Source organism: Phoca vitulina, unplaced genomic scaffold, assembly GCF_004348235.1.
Source record: "Phoca vitulina isolate PV1807 unplaced genomic scaffold, GSC_HSeal_1.0 scaffold30, whole genome shotgun sequence".
NCBI lineage: Eukaryota > Metazoa > Chordata > Mammalia > Carnivora > Phocidae > Phoca > Phoca vitulina.
In genome coordinates this window covers 22,130,670-22,158,173 of record NW_022589733.1, presented here as the reverse complement: position 1 = coordinate 22,158,173, position 27,504 = coordinate 22,130,670, and the positions used below count along the sequence as shown (strand labels likewise).

The window sequence follows — 27,504 nt, the reverse complement described above, 5'->3', positions numbered from 1 at the left end:
TTTTTTTTTTAATATTTTATTTATTTGACAGAGAGAGACATAGCAAGAGAGGGAACACAAGCAAGGGGACTGGTAGAGGGAATTCAAATAACACCAAACAGTATGTTACTGATAAAGAGGAGGAAGTGAGGGGAGGGCAAAGCTGTCCACTGGGGCGAGGGGCCTGGATAATTGTTGGAAGAGAGGAAAACTGATGCCACACCTAAGAATATGTTCATAGCAAAGAACACCAACAGAGACTTCACAAAAGAAGAGGTACAAATGGACAAAGTTTGTACCTTTGGAAAGTTAAGCTTTACTAGTAAACAAAGAAAAGCAAATTAGAAGATTACTTGACAAAGGCATTAAATTGGTAAAGCGAAACAATAATGCTAGAGTGTGAACGGACACGCATTTCATTGTCCCCGCTGGAATGCAGGGAAGCAAGAAAACTTTCCTAGGAAGAAAACCATCTGAGCAACAATTCCATTTCTGAGAATTCGACACGTCTACAAAGATTTATGTAGAAAAGATATTATTAGTGGTGAAAAACTGGAAACAATCTAAATGGCCCAAAATAGGGGACTGGAAAAACAAACGACAGTACAGTCCTGCAACATATTATTACACGGCCAAAATATTGTGTTACAAATGAGTAGTTCAGATACTGAAAAGTTCTCATGATAAATAAGTTATAAAACAGTATACAAAGTGTGATCCCACTGCTGTACAAAACCTAACTATAATACAAATGTATACATCTGCATATAAAAACAACTGGAAATAAATACCCCCAAATACCATCAGTGGTAGAGCGAGTGAACAGACAGGAGAGAGCGTTTCTTTTTCCAAAATAGTCAAGATAAATAAACATACATATATTTAACGAAGCCTGTGGTTGGGCTACTCCTGGTCCACAACTGCTACGGAAAACGATACTTACTTTATTTGTACAAGTCACTTCCCTCTCTTCCACTTCGGGACTGTCCGCAACCCTGACCCCTTCTCCAAACAAGGTGGGACGCCAGCGACTCCTACGCCAGCGGTAACCTACAGTAACCCAGCCGCTAGGGCTTAGCAACTCTCGGCGGACCGCTTAAGAAAACGGAAACGGAAAAGAGAACGCACAGGCGCAGTAGGTAAACTTGAGGTCGATCTCCTCAATAGTCCAACAAGCAGAAGTGGTTATTCTACTCATAGCCCACTTTGCCCGGTTTCGGCCGGAAGCCGTAGAGTCACTTCCGCCCTTATTAAACATGACCGACCTCCTCCCCTCACCTTCCCTCTCCTCTTGCCTTTCAGACTAACTGTGATTGGTCGCGAGGAGACTCGGAAGTGTCTCTGAGCCGAGTCCCAGAGGAGGACACTCTAGCCTTGAGTGCTTGGTCGCTTTTTGTCCCACAACCGGAGCGGGGAATCGGCGTTTTCCGGGCTGCACTCGATGGTATCTTTGGACAGATAGAGGGGATCGCGCAAGGTATTATGGGACAGTAATGGCCGCGTTTAAGGTTTATGTCTGGATCTCTAAGGCAGTCTGAGTGAGGGGTGGTGGTGCCGGCGCCCCAGAATCTGGGACAGAAGGTCCCGAGAGTCGGGCTTGGTGAGGTGAGTGCCCCTTATTCCTTCCTGACCTGCCCTTCGCCAATCATGGCAGCTCCAGGCGGGGGATATCGGTCCTTCGCTCAGGTTCCTGCCCGGGTTTGCGAAGTCTCGTCCCTGTCACCCAACTTGCCTTTCTCACCTTAGGGATGCTGCGCCGCTCAGGCCTTCTCCATCCTTTCTCCTTGATCTGGTCAGATCCTGCTGCTTGGCGCGGCCTCACGGAGGTGCGAGGATGCTGTCCAGGGGTCACCCTGCACCCTTCCTCAGGCTTCTGCATTAGTCCCCTCCCAGGCAGAGGCCGAGCCCAAGTAGGGATCCCGTGCCTTCCTTTTCTCCGTCATAGTGGTATCTTTACTAGGTGATCTCATCTACTAGAAGCCGAGGATTTTTGTCTGTTTTGTCCTCTGTTCTGTTCCTATTGCCCAAAACAGCAACTGGCTCACGGAAGGCAGTCAATGAAAAATTGTTGAATGAGTAAATCTAGTTTTTCTAAAAGAAAAAATATTTTTTATCCTATGTGGCTTCTTTGTCATTTATCATTCTCCAGAATCCAGCCCCTTAACGTGTTATTTGTTCTCAGCAGCTAATTAACTCTTGTCAGATCAGATGCCTTATCCTGGGTTGTTGGTATGTTCCTTTGCTGTCTCTAGAAATGTTTGGCTTCCCATTCTCCGTTCGTCAGTTTAAATTCATTCATCCATTTATTCATCAAACGTTTATTTTGCTAGGCACTGGGCACAGCAACAGCAAGGCAGACAAGGTTCTCTTTTTCCCATTATAGGAGTATATTTTCTAGTTCAGACTACTGCTGACCAGAACACATACGTGTTTACCTTCTTATTTAGATTTCCTCACATGCACACAGATGTCACCAATATGCAGCTCTCCCTTTTCTCTTCTGCCTGATGGCATTTTTCAAAATGCAACTCTTGTGTCTATGTTCATATTATGTGTCCAGTCTGTTTGGCGTTATTTCTCTATAGAGCCGTGCATGTTAAATAGAGCTGGGCAAAGCATTCTGGATTCCGGTGGTACCCTGCACCTTGACCGTTCCTTTGCTTCACTGACTTGTTGAAAGGGGAATTATCCAAGCACGCAGAAATCAGTGTATGTTTATAAGTGAATGGTGTGTAATGGGAGGTAAAGAGGAATTTGTTACAAGTTGAGTGCCGGAAAATCTTACAGTCACCTTAATACTTTCAGGAACACCATTTCATAACGAAACCTAGTGTTTCTCATCAATATTTTTGGTGAACGTGGATTGTCATTAAATAGATTTCAACTGCTGTGAGGTAATTCTTTTCTACAACCACAACTGGTTCCAATAAAGCCATTAATGAATGGATCACATCCATGGTAGCCTTATACCCCAATCTGCCTACTCTACTGTACCTGTAGTTTAAAGGGAGGGAGAAGTAGAACAACTCAGGTAGAAAATGTTGAGCCCCAATTGGTATATAGGAGCACAGCAAGTAAAATAATGTAACACCTTTATGTAACACTATATATTTACAGAGTGCTTTCACATACACTGTAGTGTTTGATTCTCACAATAGCTCCATGGATTAGGTAAAGCAAAAAGTATTTCTGTTTTACAGATATAGAAATTATGCCTAACCAAATATTAATTTTTCTGCTTACAATCATACAAGTAGAAAATGTCAAAAGCTTGCATTCTAATTGAGGATTTGGACTTAAAATCTTGTGGTGTTTCCCCTACAGTCCCTTTCTAGATGCTATGATGTTCTAGCAAGTGTCCCTTAGTGAGGTCTGTTCTTGCCTGGATGATACCATCTTGGATCCTGGTGTTTGGTGGGTGTGTGAGTGTGTGTGTGTGTGTGTGTCTATTTCTGATGTGTGTTGGGGTGGGAGTCGGAGGATCTTTTGAGATTGTCATTGACTTAATGGAAAGGTCTTGGTAAGAGGTAGCTAAACAAAGCTTGGTCTTGATGGGGAGTTAGCCCCCTGAATATACTTCTAACTACAGTTATCCTGGGTTATAGCAGAGTTGAACCTTCTCTTACCTCCAGTACAAAATGGGTTGTCTCCCTTCCACAGACATCCCAGAGTCTGTCATGGAGGACACCAGCGAGGATGCCTCCATCCATCGATTGGAAGGCAGTGATCTGGACTCTCAGGTTGGCGGTCTTATTTGCAAGACCAAAAGTGCAGCCAGTGAGCAGCATGTTTTCAAGGCCCCTGCCCCCCGCCCTTCATTGCTGGGACTGGACTTGTTAGCTTCCCTGAAACGAAGGGAGCGAGAGGAGAAGGACGATGGGGAGGACAAGAAGAAGTCCAGAATCTCTTCCTACAAGGACTGGGAGGAGAGCAAGGATGACCAGAGGGATGCTGAGGAGGAGGGCAGTGACCAAGCTGGCCGACATAGCCGAAAAGACAGGTAAGGGCTTTAGGATGGGTTGACGCAAAGGGAACGAGAATGGCGGCCAGAAAATAACATCGCGTGTTTATTTCTGTTTTCTTGTTGGATATGTAGACCTTTATGATTTTATTATGATTCTGTAGTATCTAAGGTGGATAGGAATTGGTGTTTTCTTCAGATTTGTGGGGAACAGTCAAAGGTGACTAAAGAGAGGATGGGGGTTAGAAGTGTTTTGGGTTGTTGCCATAAGTAAGCCTGTCGGGAGATGAAGTGGAAAAGGACAGGTCAGCCAGCCAGAGGTCTGGGGGCAAGGGTTTTCTCCTATAAAAGGGTCTTTTACTAGTTGCCCTCCCTGTTTCAGACATTATCGATCTGCTCGGGTAGAGACTCCATCCCATCCTGGTGGTGTGAGTGAAGAGTTTTGGGAACGCAATCGGCAGAGAGAGCGGGAGCGGCGGGAACATGGTGTCTATGCCTCGTCCAAAGAAGAAAAGGATCGGAAGAAAGAGAGATCACGGGATCGAGACTGTGACCGCAAGAGAGACAGAGGTAACCGGTCGGCGTAGTTCCTGTAGCCTGTTAAACATTTGAATTAACATGTCAGCCTCTTTCCTATTGCAGGAGTTTTTCTAATGCCCCATAATTAGGGAGCCCTGTTGGTTTTGATTGTGTCAGGATTGGGAATAGCAGGCAGCTTAAGAACTGTTACTTGCAACAAAGCTGCTTTGCTTGAGTGTGTGGTCCTCATTTTATTACAATTGGTGGTAAAGGTGATAACGGGTGATATGTATAAGAAATCAGAATTTACAGCAGTTTTGGTGAAAGAGAAAGGACAGTGCTGGGGAGCAAAGCTAGACATAAAATCCAACGCTGGTTTTGCTCAGTATGGTTGTAAGTTTTATAGTTTATAGACTTGTAACTATTAAACAGCTATTCACTGTAGACTTATAACTATTGTTTTTTGAATTCTTGCAGGAAAATAACTGTTACTGTGAGTTTGAAACTTTCTAGCCAGTAACTATTTTTTCCCCTTGAAAGAATGGGGATATGTGAGTTCAGGAGCCCATGGATCGCATTAGAGCAGTGCAGGTTGCGCCTGTGAGTGAGTGGGGAGGCCTGTACTTTCTCTAGGGTGAAGACGGGTGGAAGTTAGGATGCGACACATAGATCCTAAGCTCTGTGTGTGGCTCTTGACAGATGAGCGGGATAGAAGCAGACACAGCAGCAGATCCGAGCGAGATGGAGGGTCAGAGCGCAGTAGAAGAAATGAACCAGAGAGCCCGAGACACCGACCTAAAGGTAGACTGAGCTGTCACTTAGGGTGACTTGTGAGGGATCGAGTGTGTAAAAGGTGGGGTGAGCGAATCCCGTCCTCAGTTGATTTGCTGTGGGTAGAGTCAGAATTGCTGATTCCACCGTGAACTTCTTGGAATATTTGGTTCTGAGTCAGGTGGGGAGGCCCTGGACCTGTTGAGATGGATCTGCTCCTTTAAGCTGATGGGCTGGTTGGCTGAATGGCCAGTTTGCCAAATGGCAGGAAAGAATAGGGAGCTGGGGAAGAGGATTTATTAAAAATAATCATTTATATCTAAGAGTAGTATGTTTGCTGAGAGAAATTGGCTGTTCCTTCAAAAGTTATAAACACACTTAAAAAAAAAAAAAAAGAAAAATGTTATAAACCCATGAAAACTGGACCATTAAAATCCAGGTATCTTTAAAAACTGTCCAAACCATGTTAAATCTGTTACAGATAGTTACGTGTTACAAACAGATATAAAGTTTATACTTTATAAAGAAATTTGGGGAATTGACTCTTGGCTGATAGCTCTAGAGCCGTGTCCTGGTTAAGTTAGATGTTTCCTGTGGTTATGTTCTTTGTGGCCCCAGATGCAGCTACCCCGTCAAGGTCTACCTGGGAGGAAGAGGACAGTGGCTATGGCTCCTCAAGGCGCTCGCAGTGGGAATCGCCCTCCCCAACGCCTTCCTATCGGGATTCTGAGCGGAGCCATCGACAGTCCAGTCGCGATCGGGATAGGTGATGTTCTGGACAGAGCAGCCCGGTTTCTCTGGGTGGCTGGCACAGGGTGGACGTGAGGAGGGCAAAGGGATCTGGGCTGGGAGAGCAGATGGCAGCTGGGGGACATGTCTCAGCTTAGTGACTGCCCAGTGATGCTGGTGATACTGTTGCCCAGGTCTGTGAGGAGCAGGTATTCAGATGACACACCTCTGCCAACCCCCTCCTACAAATACAACGAGTGGGCCGATGACAGAAGACACCTGGGGTCCACGCCCCGTCTGTCCAGGGGCCGAGGTAAGGCAGGCAGGGAGGAGGAGGCAGGAAAGCAGGATGGCTCGTCCCGCTGAGGCCGAGCAAAGCTGAACTCTGGAGCGGTGGAGCTCTGCAGGGCTGTTGGTGGCCGCTGGGGGTAAGCTGGGGTCATTGGGACTGACCTTCTACGTGTTCTCCTTCAGGAAGACGCGAAGATGGCGAAGAGGGAATTTCGTTTGACACAGAAGAGGAACGGCAGCAATGGGAGGATGACCAGAGGGTAAAAGCTTGACATCTTTGAGGGGCTGAACGAGGGGCGGTGGCCCTCCGTAGGCGAGTGGGCAATGAGTGACGCTCCAGTGGAAGTGGACTTTGATGACGGAGGGTAACACGGGGCAGTCTCGGGAGCTGAGCCCTATTCAGTCCCGAAGCCCTGGAATCTTTACGGAGGCACAGGCTCGGTGGTGACACTTCCCACCGGATGCAGGGCTGGCCTCACTTTTTAGTTAAGTGCTTGTGCCACCGTGTGGTAGACGTGAGAAGTGCCGTCGCGAGTCAGTCCCCGTAGTTCTCTAGAAGGCTCCCCGTCCAGCAGGGCGGCCCTTCCCCGGCCCTGTCATCGCAGCAGTGACTTCGCAGACATCTCTTCTCGGGCCTTGTCCTTCTCGTAAGCTCCATCTGTCCCTTGTTCTCATTGCTGTGTCCCCTGTGCTGCAGCAAGCGGACCGGGATTGGTACATGATGGACGAGGGATACGACGAGTTCCACAATCCCCTGGCCTACTCCTCCGAGGATTACGTGAGAAGGCGGGAGCAGCACCTGCATAAACAGAAGCAGAAGCGCATTTCGGCTCAGCGGAGGCAGATCAACGAGGTGGGCTGCCCACAGGAGTCGGAGCCGACTCAGCCGGAGTCGGGGGCACGTGGTGGCGGCACAGCTCGCCTCCCTGTTGCCGCCGTACCGGCTGTCGCCGCCGTACCGGCTGTCGCTGTACCTCCGGAGGCAGAGGCGGGGTGGGCGTGGAACCTTTCCGCAGCTTCAGATAAACTCCCAACTCCTAACTTCTTTCTTTTGCAGTCCTTCCTCGAGGGCTGCCGTGGATGGGAAGTGATAGGGTGGGTCCTGGCTCTGTGTTCTTTGTGTCTCTGAGTGGGGCTGGCGACACTCGCCCTGTGTCTGTCCGTATAGAGGTTCTGACTTAGATATCAAGGGCTGCTGCTTGGAAAAAATACTGCAGGTGATTTGGGATCAGGGACTCTGCTTTCTAAGGAGCTGCAGGGTATGGAGGCCCGGGACGCGTCTGTGGCGTCCCCTGGCCCTTCTGTCAGGACCTGATGGGTGGACTTCCCGGTGACCTTTCGGGATGCCTTTTGGCCACAGGCTGAGTGTGCCTCCCGTTGTGTTGTCACAGGATAACGAGCGCTGGGAGACCAACCGCATGCTCACCAGCGGGGTGGTCCATCGGCTGGAGGTGGACGAGGACTTTGAGGAGGACAGCGCGGCCAAGGTGCACCTCATGGTGCATAACCTGGTTCCTCCCTTTCTGGACGGGCGCATTGTCTTCACCAAGCAGGTGAGGCCCCCGGGGCCCGAGAGAAACCAGCTTAGATAGAACTGAAGTGAACAAAGGAAAAAGGGGGAAAAAAGGCCCCCCGCCTGATAGGGTAGCAGTCTGTTCCATTTACTGGGGCTGCTATGAAGTGGACCTTCCTGTTGAGTTTAACCATTAGTGGGGAACTTCTCTTTTTCCTCAACTTCTGCAGCCAGAGCCCGTGATTCCAGTCAAGGATGCCACTTCGGACCTGGCCATTATTGCTCGAAAAGGCAGTCAAACAGTGCGGAAGCACAGGGAGCAGAAGGAACGCAAAAAGGTTGGTTTCCTGTCATTTGGGGCTGGGGAGTTTCTGTTGTGGGTTGTTTTTTTTTGGGGGGGGGGGTCTTTGTTTTTTCTTTTTAGAAATTGTGTTAGATCTCACAGATAGGGTTCCTTTTGGAAGTTTGAGGGAACTCCCAGAGCAAGAAAGAGCTGTTGGAGGAGGGCATTGTGTTCCTCCACCAGGGCCTTACTGAAGACAACCACAGGGCCCGATGCTTGGGGAGCTTGAGGTTGAAATGGGGAAGCAGGCTCAGTGCCACTGCTGCCTTGTGGGAGTTTACCACCTGCTGGATGAAGCGTCTTGTCAAGTGGGATTGACTTTCCATTGACCACAGTCGTGTTACACGATGGGGCCGACTTACGTTTTGTAATTTTTTTCAGGCTCAACACAAACACTGGGAGCTGGCTGGAACCAAGCTAGGAGATATCATGGGTGTCAAAAAAGAGGAAGAGCCAGATAAAGCTATGACAGAAGACGGTAAAGTGGACTATAGGTAGGAGTCTTGGTCAGCACCGGGCTGTCTCCAAAGACTGGTGCCCTCCAGGACGCTTGCTGGCGAACGGATAGAATTTGTGGTTTGTGAATAGGAAAGTCATGTCGCTTTGGGTCTTCTGGTCCCTTCTGGTCCCTTCCTCCTGGTCTTTCTCTCCTACCGTCTTCAGCTTTTCCTCGATATTAGTCCTGCCACCACTGCTGCCGTTGTAGGCACAACCCTGCCCTGCCGGCATTAAACAGCTCACACATACTCGCGCCCTCACGACAGTCCCATGTGGGTAGGTGCTCTCCTTCCCATGTCCCGTGTGCAGAGCAGGAGGCCCAGGGAGGTTAAGTAGCTGGTTTGAGGTGATCCAGATAATAAATGGTGGTGTGATGATGAGACCCGGATAGCGGAGCTTTGGAGCCCAGCCGCTCTGCGTAAGTGCGTTTCAGATGTTCAGTATTAGAAGGTGGGCTTTGCCCCCTTAGGTTTCAGTTTAATGGAAGGAGGAACTACTTTTAACAGGGGTTTGAAAATAGAAAGGATTGTCTTATCAGAGAGTGACATCCCTGTTCATAGAGATATTTAAGCAGATGGCAGAGAGCTGCTTATTGGGGTTCCCACCGTGGGTAGATGGCTGGACTCAAATGTCCCTCGCCAGTCTCCTCCTCTGAACATTCTAAAGTCTTGTCGAACCAGCATCCAAGTGAATAGTTCTCTGCACTCCTGTGAGAAATGACCCAAATCAGGAGTCGGTACTACCGGTCAGTCCTTGTTAGCTTGTAATTAATGTAATCACTTAGGCATTGACTGTTAGCCGACCAGGAGTGACGGTGAGACCAGAAATACCGCTGGCAGAGCGTGGGGTGGGCCTGCCAGGGGACAAGTCTCTCGTGGGGAGGACGGGTGGCGGAGGTGTGGCCTTCGGCACCACCGAACCACTCTCTCTTTGCTGTGCAGTCTGGGGAGACTCACGTAGTACTTCTGAGTCTAGGCCTATGTGCATGTGTCAGATATTTGCGTGCTTCCAGTAGAAGCTGTTGGTCAATACTCAGTGGGTGTGTTTGTTCTCATAATTCTTTGAAAATGAAGCTGTTCAGACTATGCCATCCTGCCCAGAGCAGTGGGTAGAGGTCTGAGCCTGGTCAGGACTCTGCAGCCTCGCCTCCTCCTTTTAGCCCTTCACGCTTCGTGCAGAAATCAACACCCCCCAGTACTCTGTACAAGATCACGACCCAGTGATTTCAGCTCCTCTTTAGGGCCGAGATTTGGCCTGTTTGCTAATCTGAACTCCTGTGAGTCATACCAAGCCCTGTTTGACCTGAGGCTGCTGGGTATGTTGTGGATGATGGCTTCTCAGACAGCAGTGCCAGTTCCTGGGGCCAGAGGAGATGAGGAGCATCTCAGATTACCTGGCTGCACTGGGGTCTCAGAGACTTCTTGCATCTTGTTGAGGTGGTTCTTGTTCTTGGGTGTTGGAAGAAGGGCAGGAACCCCGTCAGGAAGAACAATGTGGGAAATTGTGCAGGGTGCTTAGGCTGCTGTGTGTTCTCAGGACAGAGCAGAAGTTTGCAGATCACATGAAGAAAAAGAGCGAAGCCAGCAGCGAATTTGCCAAAAAGAAGTCTATTCTGGAGCAGCGGCAGTACCTGCCCATCTTTGCTGTGCAGCAAGAACTGCTGACTATCATTAGGTAATTCCTTCCTGGGGCCTGGGAGGACCACGAGGGAACTGGGCTCCCCTTTGTCCCTTGGGTTGACTCAGTCGCTCTTTTGTTTTGGGGCGCTGCATCTGATGGGGAAGACAAAGAATTTTTTCTTATGTGACATAAGCAGGCAAAACAGCATTGCTTTGTTAGAGTTCACTTCTTTAAACCCCACTGTCTTCGAGACTTTCTAGAAGATGTCTCGGTTCTGGGCCGTTTTCCCAGGGAAGCCCACCTTTCTAAGCAGGCGTGCTCCTTGCCTAGCTAGATGTGGGCACAGGAGGTGCCCTGTCCTGTTGGAGGCTCACAGGAGGCTGGCCTTCCACTCAGCCCGCCTTGCCCTTCGTGTTCTCTCCCTTGTAGAGATAACAGCATTGTGATCGTGGTTGGAGAGACAGGGAGTGGTAAGACCACTCAGCTGACACAGTACTTGCATGAAGACGGTTACACGGACTACGGGATGATCGGGTGCACCCAGCCTCGGCGTGTGGCTGCCATGTCTGTGGCCAAGAGAGTCAGTGAAGAAATGGGGGGAAACCTTGGTGAGGAGGTGAGTGGGCGTGCGGGCTGAGCCGTGCGGCTTCCGTACATCTGAGCTGATCTGCTAAGGCCTGGACCCAGCATGGGTGTGCCAGGGCTTCTGAGCCCTTTCTCTCTGACCTTCAGGTGGGTTATGCCATCCGCTTTGAAGACTGCACGTCAGAAAACACTTTGATCAAATACATGACGGACGGGATCCTGCTCCGGGAGTCGCTCCGGGAAGCGGACCTGGATCACTACAGTGCCATCATCATGGACGAGGCCCATGAGCGCTCCCTCAACACTGATGTGCTCTTTGGGCTGCTCCGGGAGGTGAGTGAAGGCTGTGGGGTACAGTCCGTCTGCACCCCTGGGGCTTTGAGCAGCGCGCCGTTTGTAGTTAGTGACCCAGGTGCTCCAGGCGGGCTGGGCTCTCGCCTGGGAGGCTGAGGGGGGCCTCTGACAGGCCAGAGTGTCCCCTGAGGCCTCCAGGTTGCCAGGGTCAGACCTGGTGTTGTAGTTCACTCTGTTCCTGCTCAGCTGAGTGAATCATGGTTCTTTTGGCTGTGGCTCCCTGGCTTCAGGCTTCAGCATTCTTAAGAGTCTAATGTGCCGCTCCGTCAGCTTCAGCCTGTTTCATTTGGGAGTAATGTTGGTCAGACTTGGGGGCGGGTGCCAAGGGTTCCAAATCTCTAGGGAAGCCTCAGACTGACCTCTTCTCTTAGGTGGTGGCTCGGCGTTCAGACCTGAAGCTCATTGTCACGTCAGCCACTATGGATGCAGAGAAATTTGCTGCCTTTTTTGGGAATGTTCCCATCTTCCACATCCCTGGTCGTACCTTCCCTGTTGACATTCTCTTCAGCAAGGTACCGAGGTCTCCTTTTTTGAACTGATCCTCACCTCTGATGAGAACCCATCTGGAGGGCAAGGGTTAGGGCACTGATTTGGGAGAGTTTTGTGGGTACCATGGGGCAGATGGTGCATCCTGCAGTTCTAGGGCTCAGAGATACAGGGCTGTACCCTGGGGGAGGTTTACTTTTATTAGAGCAGAGGTGCAGGCAGGCCCATCTGTAGCCCTGAACGTCCACCCCCTGTGGCCCCACACCAGCGACTGGCCACTGGTTCCCAGAGGGGTGCCAGCCTGCACTTCCCTTGATACCTTTCCTCTGACCGTGACCCTGGCTGGTGTTGCAGACCCCACAGGAGGACTACGTGGAGGCCGCAGTGAAGCAGTCCTTACAGGTGCACCTGTCAGGGGCCCCTGGGGACATCCTTATCTTCATGCCTGGCCAAGAGGACATTGAGGTGTGTGACTTGGTCATGACTGTGATGAACGGGTAGTGTCCTGCCTGTGAGGGGCTCTGGTGTCTCATGGCTCCTCTCTCTGCCCTCAGGTGACCTCAGACCAGATTGTGGAACATCTGGAGGAACTGGAGAATGCACCTGCCTTGGCCGTGCTGCCCATCTACTCCCAGCTGCCGTCCGACCTCCAGGCTAAAATCTTCCAGAAGGTGTGTGACACCAAGAAAGTCTGTCCTGGGTCCCCACCTTTGGGTCTCCCTGGATTCTACCCAGGGGGGACAAGAGAGAGATGGTGTTACTTTTCTGGCAGGGGTGGGGGTGCTTTTTTCCCTGTGGAGTCTTTCCTACCTGCGGGCCTACAGCCTGCCCCCTGTACGTCCTGCCCGGCTCTAGGCTCCAGACGGCGTTCGGAAGTGTATCGTTGCCACCAACATTGCTGAGACGTCTCTGACTGTCGACGGCATCATGTTTGTTATTGACTCTGGTTATTGCAAATTAAAGGTAAAGGAAGACATGGGCGCTGGGGCCGTGGGCCGTCACCCACAGTAGCTCAGTCGGTGGGAGGGCAGGCCCTGGGTCCTCGGCCGGTGGTGCTATTTCAGAGGCTAACATTTGAGTGCTGATTTCACCATGCACTTGACTGATTTCATCCTTGTGATAACGCCACGAAGTAGATGATTTAATAACTCAATAGAGATCACAGAGCTGATGTTTGTGGGGGACATTTCTTAAGGTTCCCGGCTTCAAAAGGACGGCTGCCTACGTTGCTAGAACACTATGCTCTGATGTGTAGCAGCCTGGGCTTGTCTGTCTTTGTCTCAGGGCTGCCGCCCTGTTGCGCCTTGCTCTCTCCTTCATCAGCTCTTTTCTGTCCCCTCCAAGGTCTTCAACCCCAGGATTGGCATGGATGCTCTGCAGATCTACCCCATCAGCCAGGCCAATGCCAACCAGAGGTCGGGGCGCGCTGGCAGGACGGGCCCAGGTCAGTGTTTCAGGTAGGAGCCCTGTGCTAGCCGGCCTTCTGGGGCGGTGCCGGGATGGCAGAGTGCGGAGCTGGGGCGGCGGGCACTGGACTGTGAGCCCGCACAGGGATGCCAGCCCCAGGATCCCTGAGGCTGGGCGCTGGTGGCCGGACTGCCACGTGTTGTTCTTCTCATCAGCAGCAGCCTTTGCAGGCAGCTGTGAGGTCTGAGCGGCTTTGGGTTTCCAGCAGCGCTGCGTGGCAGGCAGCCCCGCGTGGCAGGCAGCCCCGCGTGGCAGGCAGCGCCGCATGGCAGGCAGCGCTGTGTGGCAGGCAGCCCCGCGTGGCAGGCGCCCACACCGGAGCACAGCACACTTTGCTTCGAGGCGCCGGGAGAGTTGGGACAGTGTGGCTCCTCCACTGTGGGGATGCCCGTGCAAGCGCCAGGCCTGTCGGAGACTCAGCAGGGCCCGGTGCTCTCCCCGGCAGGCTCTACACCCAGAGCGCCTACAAGAACGAGCTCCTGACCACCACGGTGCCTGAGATCCAGAGGACCAACCTGGCCAACGTGGTGCTGCTGCTCAAGTCCCTCGGCGTGCAGGACCTGCTGCAGTTCCACTTCATGGACCCGCCGCCCGAGGACAACATGCTCAACTCCATGTATCAGCTCTGGATCCTAGGGGCCCTGGACAACACTGGTGCGTGGGCCCCAGCGGCCGGGAGAGACATGGGGTTCGCTCTCTCTTGACCTCACTGCATCTCCTCAATGTCTGGATTTGCTCCTCTCCCAGGTGGTCTGACCTCGACTGGGCGGCTGATGGTGGAGTTCCCGCTGGACCCGGCGCTGTCCAAGATGCTGATTGTGTCCTGTGACATGGGCTGCAGCTCGGAGATCCTGCTCATCGTGTCCATGCTCTCCGTGCCGGCCATCTTCTACAGGCCCAAGGTGGGGCCGTGGCGGCCACGCTTCTCTTGCCCCAGCGGGTGCAACTCGGGTGACAGGGCTTGAGGAAGGACTAGAGGGGACCGGTTTCTTTCTGTATCATTAACATGGGGTGGAGGGACAGGAGTTCAAAGAGTAATCTTGCTGTTTTCTGGTAAGCAGGTTGGGGTGAGGGAGAGCCTGGGCTAGATCAGGGGTTCTCAGAGAGTGATTTGGAAATTGACAAGAGCATTTGTTATCTTCTAGGACAGTTGTTTCAGAGCCCCCACATTTTAGAGTAAATATTTTGTCATAAGCTATGTTATTTTCCCTGTGTTGTCCAGGTAACATATCAATGTGTTTGAAGTTGTGTGTGCAGCCAGGTGCAGGGTCTTCTCAGCGGGCCTGGACTCCTTGTGCTCAGAGTAAAGGTCCTTTTTCCTTCCTAGGGCCGAGAGGAGGAGAGTGATCAGATCCGGGAGAAGTTTGCTGTCCCCGAGAGTGATCATTTGACCTACCTGAATGTCTACCTGCAGTGGAAGAATAATAATTACTCCACCATCTGGTGTAATGATCATTTTATCCATGCCAAGGCCATGCGGAAGGTAAGGGCAGTAGCTCAGGTGAGCAGGCTGTTGGGGTGAGGGGTGGTAGGGAGGAAGAGGCGGGCGCCATCCTTCTCTGCCCCGTGTCTTGCTCTAGGTCCGGGAAGTGCGGGCTCAGCTCAAGGACATCATGGTACAGCAGCGGATGAGCCTGGCCTCGTGTGGCACTGACTGGGACATCGTCCGGAAGTGTATCTGTGCCGCCTATTTTCACCAGGCAGCCAAGCTCAAGGTGAGCCCAGAGGAGCCTGGTTGCAGCTACTTCCTGGTCTGATAATTGTTTCAGGGCAAAGTTCTTTCTCATCGTCTAGTCCTGCAGATCTGGGCTTTCCCCACCACGGCAAGGGATGGAGTGGCTGCCCATGTGAGCCGCAATTTCTTGATGTGGCTACTGGTTTTGTCTCTTCCCTAGGGAATCGGGGAGTATGTGAATATCCGGACAGGGATGCCCTGCCACCTGCACCCCACCAGCTCCCTCTTTGGAATGGGCTACACCCCAGACTACATAGTGTATCACGAGCTGGTCATGACCACCAAGGTGAGTCTTTTCCGACAGAGCTGGCATGACATAGGCCTACCTCGCTGGGCCAGGCCTTTGTAACCCTTCATTGCTTTCCGGTGTGAGCTTTGAGCTCGGGAGACTCGAGGCCACATGTGTTGCTTTGAGGGGAGTTGAGATTGGTTTTCAGTTGGGTTTGGGGGAAGCTTACGTAGAGTTAACCTTTAGTAGACAGTGACCTCAGCTGCGCCAGCGGGATTGTTCCCTGCTTCCTGCCTGGGATAAGCAACCCCTCTTGGTGTCATTAGAAGGGCTTTCTGAGGGGCTAGGCCTTTTCTCTTGGATACTAGGGGGCATGTTTTCAAGCATGGTGGAGGAATTTGAATGGGAGAAAGGATTAAAATTGCAGTGTCTGGGGCTTATGTCTGCCTTTTTCAGCCTCAGAGGGCTGGGGGTCAGGCCCTTCCCACATGGGTCCTAATTATGGAACTGCTGTGGGAAGGACAGCCCAAAGCACTGGTTCTTCTGTGACCACCACTTTGTGATCCTTCTGCCTGCAGGAGTACATGCAGTGTGTGACCGCTGTGGATGGAGAGTGGCTGGCGGAGCTGGGCCCCATGTTCTACAGTGTGAAACAGGCAGGAAAGTCTCGGCAGGTAAGCATCCTGCACTTGCCATGGAGGTTCTGCTTGCCTGTGGACCCATTTTCCCCTCAGCCTGATATTGAAGACATGTCATCATCTGACCGCTACCCTCTTACTTCTTTCTCAAACACAAAAGCTGTGATCGAGCCAGGTTGGTCTGTTAGATTTCCCCCGTCTGGGACGCCTGGGTGGCTCAGTCGCGTCTGCCTTCAGCTCAGGTCACGATCCCAGGGTCCTGGGATCGAGCCCCGCATCGGGCTCCCTGCTTGGCAGGAAGCCTGCTTCTCCCTCTCCCACTCCCCCTGCTTGTGTTCCCTCTCTCGCTATGTCTCTCTCTGTCAAATAAATAAAATCTTTAAAAAAAAAAAAAAAAAAGATTTCCCCCGTCTGCTCTGGTTGCTTGGTCTGCCTAGCGTTCTTTTTTTTTTTTTTTTTTTTTAAAGATTTTATTTATTTATTTAAAGAGAGAGAGAGCACAGAGCCTGATGCGGGACTTGATCCCATGACCCTGAGACCATGACCTGAGCTGAAATCAAGAGTTGGGCGCTTAACCAACTGAGTTACCCAGACCTTTAAAAAAACAAAACAAAACACCTTATTATTGAGAAGTGCAAATATTCATAAAAGTGTAAAAAACAGTATAGGGAGCCATCATGAATTTGTCACCTGCTCTCCATAATGATCAACATTGGTCAGTCTGGTTTGGCTTATTTCTACTCTCCTCCACACACTCCTTTTTTTTTTCCCGGAAGAATTTTAAAGCATATTTCAGACACATTATTTCACCAGTAAAAACTTGAGTAAGCATCTCTAAAAGGACTTACTTGTTTTTAAGATGTAATGTTTATGCCGTTGTTGCTTAACGGAATTAATCCTTAATGTTATCTAAGTCTCCAGTTCTTATTCATGTTTCTCCTTTTATCCCAAAGATAACTTTTTATGATTGATCTGCTTGGATTAGGATCCAAATATTACAATTAGTTGTTATATGTGTTAAGTCTTTTATTCTAGAACATGTTCTGCCCCCATTCTTTATTATGGTATTGATTTATCGGAGAAACCAGGTCACTTGTAGAATGTTCACATTCTGTATTTGGCCGATTGCTTTTTTGTGATGGCGTTTAACTTGTGCCTCTATCCCATGTTATTTCTACAAACTCATAATTAATCTCAAGGCCTGATAGGATTCAGGTTTAGCTGTTTTGGGCAAAGATGCATAAATGCATGTGGTGTTGGGAACATCCTTTTAGATGGTGTCAGGAAGGTAAGGTCTGGTGGTCCCACTTTTGGAAAGGATGCTGAGACTGGTCAGTGGTTCTGCCCAGTCCCTCCAGTAGAAGTTCTCTAGCCGCTACTCCATCTCCTCATGGTCTCACTGTCCGTGGACGGCCACCGCCTAGAGCTGGGATGCAGGGCTGCAGAAGGTGGCAGGGCTCTGGCTTCCCCTCTTGTCAGTACTGTCCGTGCTGGGCCTGCACACATCTTCCTTATGTGTGTTCTTCCCAGCCAGGTGGTCATGTCTTCCCAGTGTCCTGTACCTCCTGGCATCGCTGTGCACTTGGTAAGAGAGTGAAAGTGCTTACTGAATTGAGTGGAGTGCGGAGACATGACAGGGTTCGGACTGAATCGTGCAGTGTCTGGCTTGACTCAAGGAGGAGAACAGGCTTCGGCCTCAAAAGACAAGGCCGCCTTGGTGTTGGGGCAGGGAGCCATGTGGCCCTGGCTCTGGGAGCTGGCCCAGAGAACAGAGCGCCTGGCTTACGAGGCTTCCTCTCCTGCCGCTCCCTGGTACGTCTCCCTCTTTTCTAGGAGAACCGCCGACGGGCTAAAGAGGAAGCCTCTGCCATGGAGGAGGAGATGGCACTGGCTGAGGAGCAGCTGCGAGCCCGGCGGCAGGAGCAGGAAAAGCGCAGCCCCCTGGGCAGTGTCAGGTGAGCTTCGGCCTCGGGACCCCGGCTGGGATGGAGCCTGTCCGTGGGAGGTTCTGGGGACCAGCCCGAGAGACCAAGCAGACCCTGACGCAGGGTTGCGATCTAAGAGAAGTTGAGCGTAGGGCTGAATGGGGACAGAAATTGACCGGTCCCACATGGAGGCATGGGAGGAGTTCCAGACGCACTGTCACGGGTGGTGATACATCTGCCTGGTCACTGTCATGTTGTACTGAGGCCTGCGGTGGTCTGGAGAAGTTCCAGCTTCACTGACAAGCGAGGACTTGGAAATCATGGTGGGGATGGGAGGGGAGCCTTGGAGCCTTGGGCTTCTGTGTCTCTGCTGGTGCCCGAAGTTAGGTCAGACTTCACAGGTGAAGGGCACAGTTCTCCACAAGACTGCCTTCACGTCAGACACCAGCTGCGAGTTGGGGGGTTGCCAAAGGTCACTCTCACTTCTGACCAATTTGCTACAAATTTGGGGATCCCCGTGGACTCCTCCACATTCGATAATTTGCTAGAGTAACTCACAGAACTCAGGAAAGTACTCTTATTTACGATTACAATTTTATTATAGCCGAAGGATACAAATCAGAACCAGCCCAAGGGAGAGACAGAGAGAGTGAGGTCTGCGACAGTCCCACATACGAAGCATTGGTTGTCCTCAGGGCTGCATTACCCTCCTGGCATGTTGGTGCGTGATAGTGTGCACAGAGCATTGCCAGCCAGGGAAGCCTCAGTGTCCAGAGCTTCGATGTCCAGAGTTTTATTGGGGTTTCATTCATGGGCATGAATGGTTGAGTAAGCATCCATGTGATTGACTCACTCTCTAGCCTCCTTCTTTCCGCAGAGGTTGGGCTGACCACGAGGCTCAAAGTACAGCCCTCATCCTGAATCATCTCGTTAGGAGAAATTACCAGATGTGGTCTGAGGGCCCACCAGGAGTAACAGAGACATTCAGTCCCTTGGGAAATCCCAAGGGTTTAGAGATTACCTCCCAGGACCTGGGGACAGGTGCATGGGTGGTTCATTGGTAGAATTCTCGCCTGCCAGTACCTGGGGACAAAGACCAGCTAGATTCTTTATTAGACAGGTGGAGTGGCAGCCTGGTGAGGTGGCTGGAAGACTACCTCCATAGCTCACTTAGTAGGTATGAAAGGGATTGTTAAAAAATCTATCCTTGGTGGATAGCAGAATGAGGTGATATTTTATTCTGCTCCCCATTACAAATGAGGACGGCAGCGGGGTTGGGAATGTATTGGGGGAGGAGACCCTTCAGTCCCAAAGCCTGCTCACATACCAGTTAGAAGCAGCAAGGCCTCGGGCTCCTCGTCCTCCTGTACATCCTGGTTGGAGTGAGCAGCAGCGTGATTCCTCATCCCTCCTTCTGTGTCTCCAGGTCTACAAAGATCTACACTCCAGGCCGGAAGGAGCAAGGGGAACCCATGACCCCTCGCCGCACGCCAGCCCGCTTTGGGCTCTGAGCTGAAGCTTTCCCTGCAGAGGATGCAGCCACGTATTGAGTCCTGAGCCCTGTGGCTAGAGCACCCGGGGCCTGCCACAAAACCCTTTCATCTGCGCGCTTTCATCTTTGTACATCATGGCCCCTGGGGGAAGGTCCTGCAGGGGCCAGCTCAGCAACAGAGGGAGGAGGAGCTCCTCACTGCAGGCAGGGGGTGCGGGGCAGCTGAGAGCTGCCAAGGCCGTGAGAGGGGGCCGGACCCATTGTATCCAAATAAACCATTCCTGGGACGCTTGGTATATAAATGACTTGGCCGTGACTATGGTTTTTTAAATTCTGTGTAAAGCAGCAAAATAGAGCTAGAGGGAATTGTAATTTGGTTATAATTCAGGATTTGGAAATAAATTTATTGTTTGTAAAATGTTATTGCATTTCAGACTGTTCCTTTTTCCCTCACTGCCCTAAATCACGTAATAAATAACAAAATGGGCAGGACTCCGACTTGACTTTCCCTTGGGTGGGTCCTTCTAAAACCTCAGCTCGCCTTATTTCTGTTCTCCAGGTAGCGCCTCTCTGAGGAGGGTTGGCAGGGTGGGACGTAGCTGGCAGGGAAGGATAATGGCCTGGGGCCCTGGGCAGGCCAAACGCTGAGGGTGCCTTGCTCTTCCCCAGGCTGGTGGGCAGGGCAAGGCTGGCCAAATGGCCAAGTGGGAAGGAGGTGAGCAGCCGCGCACCCTCTGCCCTTCCCCAGGGGTGGGTTGGCTGCTGTATTGCTCAGAATGGCAGAAGTTTCTACTCTGCATGTGAAAGGGTGACGTATTGGCAAAAATAGCATAAAATATTGCTTATTGATTTTCACATAAAAGATGATCCTTGTTGGATCATCTAGTCCTTTCTCTTGTTAAGCAGCTTATATCTGCTGAGGTGGCTTTTTGGGTATTTGGCCCTTTGCATCACCCATGGCCCTTATTTTATGATCCCCTGTGGGGGGGGGAGCTTCTGCCAGGCGTGCTGGTTGCAAGGTTCTGTGTTGGGGCTGAATCACTGATGGGCTTGGCCTGGGGCTCAGAAGCACCTTGATCCCAGGCCAGCGGTGCTCAGCTCCAGCCTTTTGGGTCATGCTGCTGACTATTACTTCTACTCCCTTTCTCACTTTGTTCCTGGGATGTGAATTTAAAATTTAAGTCAGTTTTATGGATGAGTTTGGAAGCCTGGCTTTGCCAGCCAGCACCAGCTACCACCTCTACTTCCATTCTTTTTACCTCTAACTGCCTTTATTGGGAATTCAGGTAGAAACTGACTTTTCATGGCTCTGGAGTGAAGAGAGGGCTTCTGGCTGCTCGTCTGGGAAGGCTTCTAATCTTGGCACCGGGTTGGAGGGCTAGCAGAACGTGTCTACCTGCTCTGTGGAGAGAAGTAAGCTGGGTATGTGATCTACTTACAGACTTGGGCTAGGGAGGCAACAGAACAGGGCAAAAATTGAGGTTCCAGTGAATATGGCTTTGTTACTAACAAACAGGCTGTGACCATGGTCACGAACTTACCTTCAAGTTCCCTAGGTCACAAAAACGAAGCCAGAGGTTATAAAAACCATGGGTCAACCCAGCCTTCTCATTTAAAAACAAGGAACAGGGGCACCTGGGTGGCTCAGTCGGTTAAGCGTCTGCCTTCGGCTCAGGTCATGATCCCAGGGTCCTGAGTTCGAGCCCAACATCGGGTTCTCTGCTGCTCCCCCTGGTTGTGCTCTCTCTCTCCCTCTCTCTCTCCCTCTTTCTGTCAAATAAATAAATAAAATCTTAAAAAAAATAAAAATAAAAATAAAAACAAGGAACACCTGGCAAGGACACCTGACACATACAGGTGCCACAGGCTGTGTGGGGAGGATCCCTGCCCCCCAGCAACGCTTCCCGAATCTGTTGTGGTGTTGGGAATTCCGCACAAGAGTCTGTCTGGACCTCTGACTCTCATGTTTCCTTTAAATTATGGACCTTTTCCATTCAGATCCACCTTAAAGTTCCTTCCAGCTTTAATAATCTGATTCTTACCACCTCTTCCTCAGATAATAACCGAACCCCCCTACCCCCCCGAGATACAAAGCATGTCTGTGACAACAGCCCTGAAGTGGGTTCTGGAGACCGGCTTTCAGGCTTCCTGGTGTGAGGGAACAGAGAGGCTGCTGAACTGGACATTTTTACGGGGCCCCCTGTTGCTCTCAGTCACATGCATCTCTCCTTAAATGCCTAGTTGATGGTAATTGTACTTTAGACACATTAAAGATGTCAGCAGTTGAGGGTCTCAGGCTGAGATGGGGCTCATTCTAGGGACCCCAGAGCTTGCTTGCCAGGTCCTGTCATTGTCAGGAAGCTTCCTTCTCAGCTGGGCTGTGTAGAGAAGGCTCAGAAGCCAAGTGCTTATGGGGCACCACGGTGGTTGCAGAGAGCTCCTCCTTCCCTTTATTAGGGAGGCAGGGTGCGGTGGCTGATGTCTGCTCTGGGTTTCTCAGCTCGGGGGAGGAAATGATACTCCAGGTGGGCAGAAGAGGATCTCCTGCAAAGGATTCTGTGGGCTCCAGGTATCAGAATCTGAGTGACATCTTCCCACTGGGTGGCCGAAGCTCTTATTTTACTGACAATCCCCTTGGCTAAAGTCCTAGCTTCATAACTCTTTCCTTTCCTTTCTTTGGTTACTTCTTAGAGCAGTTGTAGGTGTGCAGTGAAATTGAGCGGGAAGTACCAAGATTTCCCATTTACCCTCTGCTCCCACACAAGCACGGTCTCCCCACTATCAACGTCCTACCTGAGTGGTTCATTTTTCACACTCGATGAACCTACATTGACACATTATCCCATAGACCCCATAGTTTCCGTGAGGGTTTACTCTTGGTGTTAGATATTCCGTGGGTTTGGGAAATGTATAATGACATGAATCTAGCACTACTGTATCATACAGAGACCGCTTCTATTATCAGCTGTTCAGACTACCTTTTAGAAACCCCTTTGGTTATTTCTTAAAGAATTATAGTTAGCTTTCCTGCCCTTTGCCTTATCCTTAGAGAAACTACATTTCCCTAAGTTCAACCCCTCTATCCCATCAGATCTCCTCCCTGGCTGGGCTTGCAAGGCCAGATGGCTGGGTGACATATCCGTGTTTTTCCGGCTCTGCTGCCCCTTTGCTTCCCATAACTCACTACCAGCTGTGCTCTGGTGTAATCACACCACAGGAAGTGAAAAATAACTTTGAAAAAATGTACCATATGCAAAGTATCCAGATACTATAGTCTCTGGCCAACATATATGATACCTTTTCATAAATATAGAGACAAAATGCCTTTTTTTTTTAGTAGACTATACTGGGGATTTTAATGACATTGAAATTTTGTTTGAATAAATGGGTCACAGGCCAGAAGCAGGAAGTCATTTCATTAGTACCAGGTTCTTCACTTTCCTCTGGAAAATATATCCTTACTCTAAACCCAATGGCGGTACATAGTAAAAAATAAGCATAAAAAGCAGACAACAACTGTCACAGCAGAGACTATCAGAGATGCCTGTCACCCCTGCCCCATGCTGCACTTCGAGTATTTGCCCTCGCCAAGTTCTGGCAGGGGCATGCTATATAACATGTCTTAGCTTTTGTCTGGCTGGGGAGGGAGGCAAGAATATTTAAGAATCCTTACCAACTAGTGGGTTTCTTCACTTCTCCTGCCCCCCTACCCTGAGACACAAACGCTTTCATTTCTTTCTCTTACTTTACCTTAGTAGCTATTTCTCTCAATTTCCTACAGACCAAGAATATAAATTCCAGACATGTATTCAGTTTAACAAAATCCTACCACAATAAAATAGTTTAGCTGTCCTTGGAGTTTGTTGTAATGGAATTTTACTTGTATTGAGCTGGCTGGGGAGAAAAATAAAATTGTTAAAAGGAGAAATGTAATATGGCGGAAAGAAAGCAGATGGCTATCTCCCTCCTCCGCTCGGAAAATGCATCACTCATTTCCTTTCTTGTGGGTCTCAGGATTACTTTCCTTTTTGAGGTTTTTAAGATTTTTTTTCTTAAATTCCAGATAGATGGAAAAAATAAAGGGGGAGCTAATTATCTCTTGCTGGTTTAAAAACTAATCCAGATAATCCAGAATCTCGCTTTGGGAATTTTAGCTGTCCGTATATATGAAAGAGACTATGTCTTTTAGAATCCAGAGAAAACAGGGATGAACATGTTGTGGGGGGCTGAAGGGGGCAGAGATGTCTGCAAGACGCCAAGAGCTCACTGAGACTGCTATGCTCATGTCTTTATTTTAGAGTTTGGGTCTGGAGATGGTAGTATGGTTCCAATGCTCACTCCACTGCAGTAAGTGGACAAAACTCAATAAAATGTTAGCATCTTGAAAAATAGGCAGGGACCTTGATGCATTCCTGTAAGAGCTGATCCAGGTCAAGAGAGAGGGGTGGAAAATCACTGTCCTCTGAAAAACGTAGGTGGAAATGCTGCCCAGGGCAAGGTGCTGATTCTAGCAATATGAGGAACCTGAGGGAACAGGGAGGAAATGACAGTCTTGATTTGAGGAGAAATTAATGAGATGATTCCTCATGGCCGGGCAGCTCAGTTGTGGGGTGACTTCTTCCCTCTGGGGTAACATGGGGTCTATAGATGACAGAAAAGGTAGCTATGGATCCATGCTGTACAGGGGATCAGGGTGCTCTTGTGGGGTTTTCAGAACAGATTATAGGAGGAAGATGTTTATTCTACCTGTTCTCCTCTTGTCCCCACACTCCCGAAAAGAGATTGGGTCAGGGGAAGGGATAGGTCTGAGATATGATGCACTTGGCTATCATCAAAGAGTCTTAGATCAGAACAAGTCTTAATTCACTCACCTGTTCCCACAACATATGAGGAAACAGTGATCTCTGGTCCAGAGTGGCTAAACAGAAGGTCTGTCCCCCAGTTCCTACTTGGGGATTGAATTCCCAATCCAGTGATCTCTTCTTGAAAAATAATATCAGGCTGTTGCTATTTTTTTGAACCATGGGACTAAGAAAGATGACATCATATAAGTAGCAAAAGACAAATGGCAGACATACCTGAGCAGTGGGGTATCCCGACAAACTTGGTGATGTCCATTCTTTGGCTCACGTCCTGGGTCATCCCCCTAAAGCCCAAGGTGGCACATACTTTTCCCCTCTGTATGGGCTCCATCTTGTTCGGGCCTAGGGCTTTGGTGTATAGCCTTGGGTGTCCAGTTTTCAGCTTCTTCTCCTCTATCTCAGTCTTCAGTTTCTTGTTTTCCTGCTGCAGATGGACCATTACATTGTGGAGGTGGCTAGGGAAGGAGAAGGAAGGACAGGAGTTCTTTGGTCTGCTTCAGTATCTTGGTTTCCCACTGGAAGGGGCAGATAAAGGCAACACAGGGAGGAGGGCCATGGACATCCAAGTCCTTTCAGAGCTGGTGCTCTCATGTTCCATAGAAATGGAGGCCTATGTGTATCCCCTGGAAGAAGCCCAGGCCCAGGGCCGGGGTGGACCCAAAACCAGTACTTCTGAGCCACTGTGTCATGTCAACTCAGGGCCTGTTTTCATATCTGTCAGATGGGGACAGTTGAGTCTGATCTGCCTTCTGCACTTCATATAAAGCTCCAGTTTGACAAAAGATAGAAATTTGATTTGAAGAGCTGTAAGGCTGTCATGAACAATCCCATGTGCCTGGGCTGTCCCAGCTGTGCCTGGGAAACACTCTCATCCAGTTCTGATGCCAAAGCCAAGTTCTTTCCCCTCCCTTTGCTGGAAGGTTCAGAGCACAGGGGATCCCAGCTCTGTTGAGAGCTTGGGTAAGTAACTTGTCCCCATCTTATGGATGAAGAAATGGTAGCAGTGATGTAGGCGAGGTGAAAGAACTTAACATATCTCCTGTGGCTCCATAACTGGTCATATTTCTCCAAACCAGTGTCGAGGGCAGTGGGTGGCCATGGGCTCTGGAACCAGACTTCCCAAGTTGGAATTCTGGTTCTGCCATTTACTTTTCCTGAGGCCATGGGCAAGTTATTTAGTCTCTGGGTTCCTCTCTTTCTTCATCCATAAATGGGGATTTTAATGGTACTGAACTCATGAGTTCTTATAAAGATTAAATAAATTAATACATAGGGCGCCTGGGTGGCTCAGTCGTTAAGCGTCTGCCTTCGGCTCAGGTCATGATCCCAGGGTCCTGGGATCGAGTCCCACATCGGGCTCCCTGCTCAGCAGGAAGCCTGCTTCTCCCTCTCCCACTCCCCCTGCTTGTGTTCCTGCTCTCGCTGTGTCTCTCTCTGTCAAATAAATAAATAAAATCTTAAAAAATAAATAAATAAATTAATTAATTAATACATATAAAGCACTTAGAACAGTGCTTCACACATGTAACAGATAAATATTATTTGTGTCATTATTACTATTATTATTATTATTATTATTAAAAGATGGCTTTTCTTCAAATAGGTTCAAACTCAGGAATGAGTTCTTTGTGAAACAGAACTTCCTGGAACTTGGCACATCATAAGAAAAAGCCTGAAATGCTCTGTTACCTTCAGATTTTTACAATTTCTCTTTCAGCTAATCCCTTTTAGAAAATGCTTTTGTCCTAGTGAAAAATTTCATGGTTTTTTCTAGAGGGAAATCAAAGAATTCATTCTGAACTTCGCTGGGCCCGTGCTTTGCCCTCTTGCTCTCTGTAAACCTGGCCAGTGTTGAAGACACCCCCGGAGCTCCTTGTGTCATCGCCACACTCCATATGCCACTGGGCCTGCAGGTGGGGTCCTCACGATGCCCTCATTCTCTGGCTCTCTGACACTCTCTCTGGCCCACTCCTGTCAGCATTCCCAATGCCTTCAACATCCTGTACATTCTATCCAAGCCTCTCAGTCCCTTGACTTCTATATTACAATGATCTTGTCCTCTCCTTAAACTGAGCCACCATCCTATGGTCACAGCTCAGAACAGAGCTTTCCACCTGGGGCTGATGAGTGGGTTCCAGGTGTGCTGAGATGTGGACACCCTCAGCTCTTGGGGCAGCCACTGGTTGGTCAACTTTGTCACAAACAACTCATCCCAAATTCTTCCACTGTGCCAAACAAATGTGATTATTTTCTAAGTGCTTCCTGCCAAAGGGTTGGGAGCCACTGCTCTAGAGCTTGTCATTATCTGTGACTATACCATCTCTGAAATCTCGGTTTTAGACATCTCTGTTCCCAAACTTCCAACACTCCTCCCACACCACAGTCTGCTGACCCACCTTTGACCATGAGGATGAAGCATGGTCACAGGGGAGGGTGGAACAACAAGGTGAAGGAACTTAGGTCCCCAAATGACCACGTGGGACAGAGGAACCCCACCAACCTGGACTGTTCACCTCCTAGGGTTGGTCCTTCCATGTTCTATGTTCCTTCTTTTGGAGGTCTCTTTGTTACAGCAGCTTAGCCTCTACCCTGCCTTTCAGGTCCTGTTTCCTTCTTAGCATTTTTGTCCCCTGAGAATCACAGCAGGTGACGGGGGAAGGGGCATAGAGACTAGTAACCCCTTTCTGTATTGTTGGTGAGGGAAGGCCCAAAGAGGTGCAGTGATGCGCCCAAGGTCACATAAATGCAGATTCATGACCCAGAATCTTTCCATAGTCCCAGCCCTTTCCTGAGGTCAGATGCATGTATTTAATGATAAAGCCAGCCCTGGCTCATGGCTGACCCTTCTCCTTAGGGCCCAACAGCAGCCTGGGTGGTGTGGGATGACTTACTCCTTTTCACCAGTCAGCTTGGCAATATATTTGACCTGCTCACGGAGCTTGTTTCCTAGTTTCTCATTGGCGATCCTGTAATAAAATCCATAAGAGAAAGTTCCCAGACCCCCATGAGGAAGAGCATGAGTTGGATGGCTAGGAGGCTGGTGTTCTCAGCAAGGTGTCTGCTGAGCCCTAGACTCCAGCTCATTACCCACTCCCCAGAGCTAGAGCCTCACTAGCACCTGGCAATTGAGGGAAACTTCCATTCTCAATTACTATGCAAAATCACTGTGATCTCAGGTGAGTTCAAGGGATCCAGGCAGGGAAGCCAGATTCCAGGTTGGGGAGAGGAAATCTGACCTACAGCAAAGCATCCCTTTTATCTTGGAGCTGCTCTGTTTCTAAGCCAGCAGGTCTTCCTGATTCTGCCTGAAGAGTTGAGGCCCCTCCATCTTATTCCCAGCTCTTGAATGTGGGCTATTACTGAATTCATTTCCCTAGAGGGCACTGTGTGTGTGTGTGTGTGTGTGTGTGTGCACGTGCGTGTGTATGTGACACTATTCTTTGGCACATGTGCAGTTTCTCAGCTCAGCCCAGGCCTTGGAACCCTGCCTTACTTTATAATTTCTTA

The 27,504-nt window shown here is 49.9% G+C and overlaps 3 protein-coding genes across 6 annotated transcripts in view; 1 reads left to right on the top strand and 2 right to left on the bottom strand.

Annotated features, from left to right (window-relative positions):
• The window catches only part of TXNL4B (thioredoxin like 4B), a 34,098-nt gene extending 32,883 nt beyond the window's left edge, over positions 1-1,215 (bottom strand). The window contains exon 1 of one of the 3 annotated variants that reach the window (XM_032424142.1): positions 923-1,215. The gene's annotated coding sequence lies outside the window, so the exon portion shown is untranslated. The remainder of the gene's footprint in view (positions 1-922) is intronic. The other 2 variants (XM_032424143.1, XM_032424140.1) reach the window with 2 other exon arrangements.
• Positions 1,216-1,250: 35 nt separating this feature from the next.
• Positions 1,251-19,546, top strand: DHX38 (DEAH-box helicase 38). Of its 2 annotated transcripts, none has more exons than XM_032424138.1 (27): positions 1,251-1,456; positions 3,640-3,979; positions 4,323-4,510; positions 5,159-5,260; positions 5,849-5,996; positions 6,154-6,272; positions 6,434-6,510; positions 6,948-7,103; positions 7,642-7,803; positions 7,994-8,101; positions 8,488-8,600; positions 10,141-10,278; positions 10,654-10,840; positions 10,957-11,142; positions 11,535-11,675; positions 12,004-12,114; positions 12,204-12,320; positions 12,505-12,612; positions 12,994-13,106; positions 13,562-13,770; positions 13,864-14,018; positions 14,444-14,599; positions 14,697-14,831; positions 15,012-15,137; positions 15,659-15,754; positions 17,552-17,673; positions 19,070-19,546. In XM_032424138.1, the coding sequence occupies exons 2-27, from the start codon at positions 3,657-3,659 to the stop codon at positions 19,152-19,154; spliced, it is 3,681 nt and encodes a 1,226-aa protein (XP_032280029.1). In that variant the 5' UTR covers positions 1,251-1,456; positions 3,640-3,656; the 3' UTR covers positions 19,155-19,546. The 2 variants fall into 2 exon arrangements, with proteins under 2 accessions (XP_032280029.1, XP_032280028.1); XM_032424137.1 differs by lacking the exon at positions 1,251-1,456 and adding an exon at positions 1,466-1,584.
• Positions 19,547-20,502: 956 nt separating this feature from the next.
• Positions 20,503-27,504, bottom strand: part of PMFBP1 (polyamine modulated factor 1 binding protein 1) — a 50,119-nt gene continuing 43,117 nt past the window's right edge. Inside the window, exons 19-21 of the mRNA XM_032424336.1 lie at positions 26,889-26,963; positions 24,214-24,452; positions 20,503-20,536 (exon numbers count right to left, since the gene is read on the bottom strand). Of these exons, the coding sequence (XP_032280227.1) occupies positions 20,514-20,536; positions 24,214-24,452; positions 26,889-26,963 (337 nt within the window). The 3' untranslated portion in view covers positions 20,503-20,513. The remainder of the gene's footprint in view (positions 20,537-24,213; positions 24,453-26,888; positions 26,964-27,504) is intronic.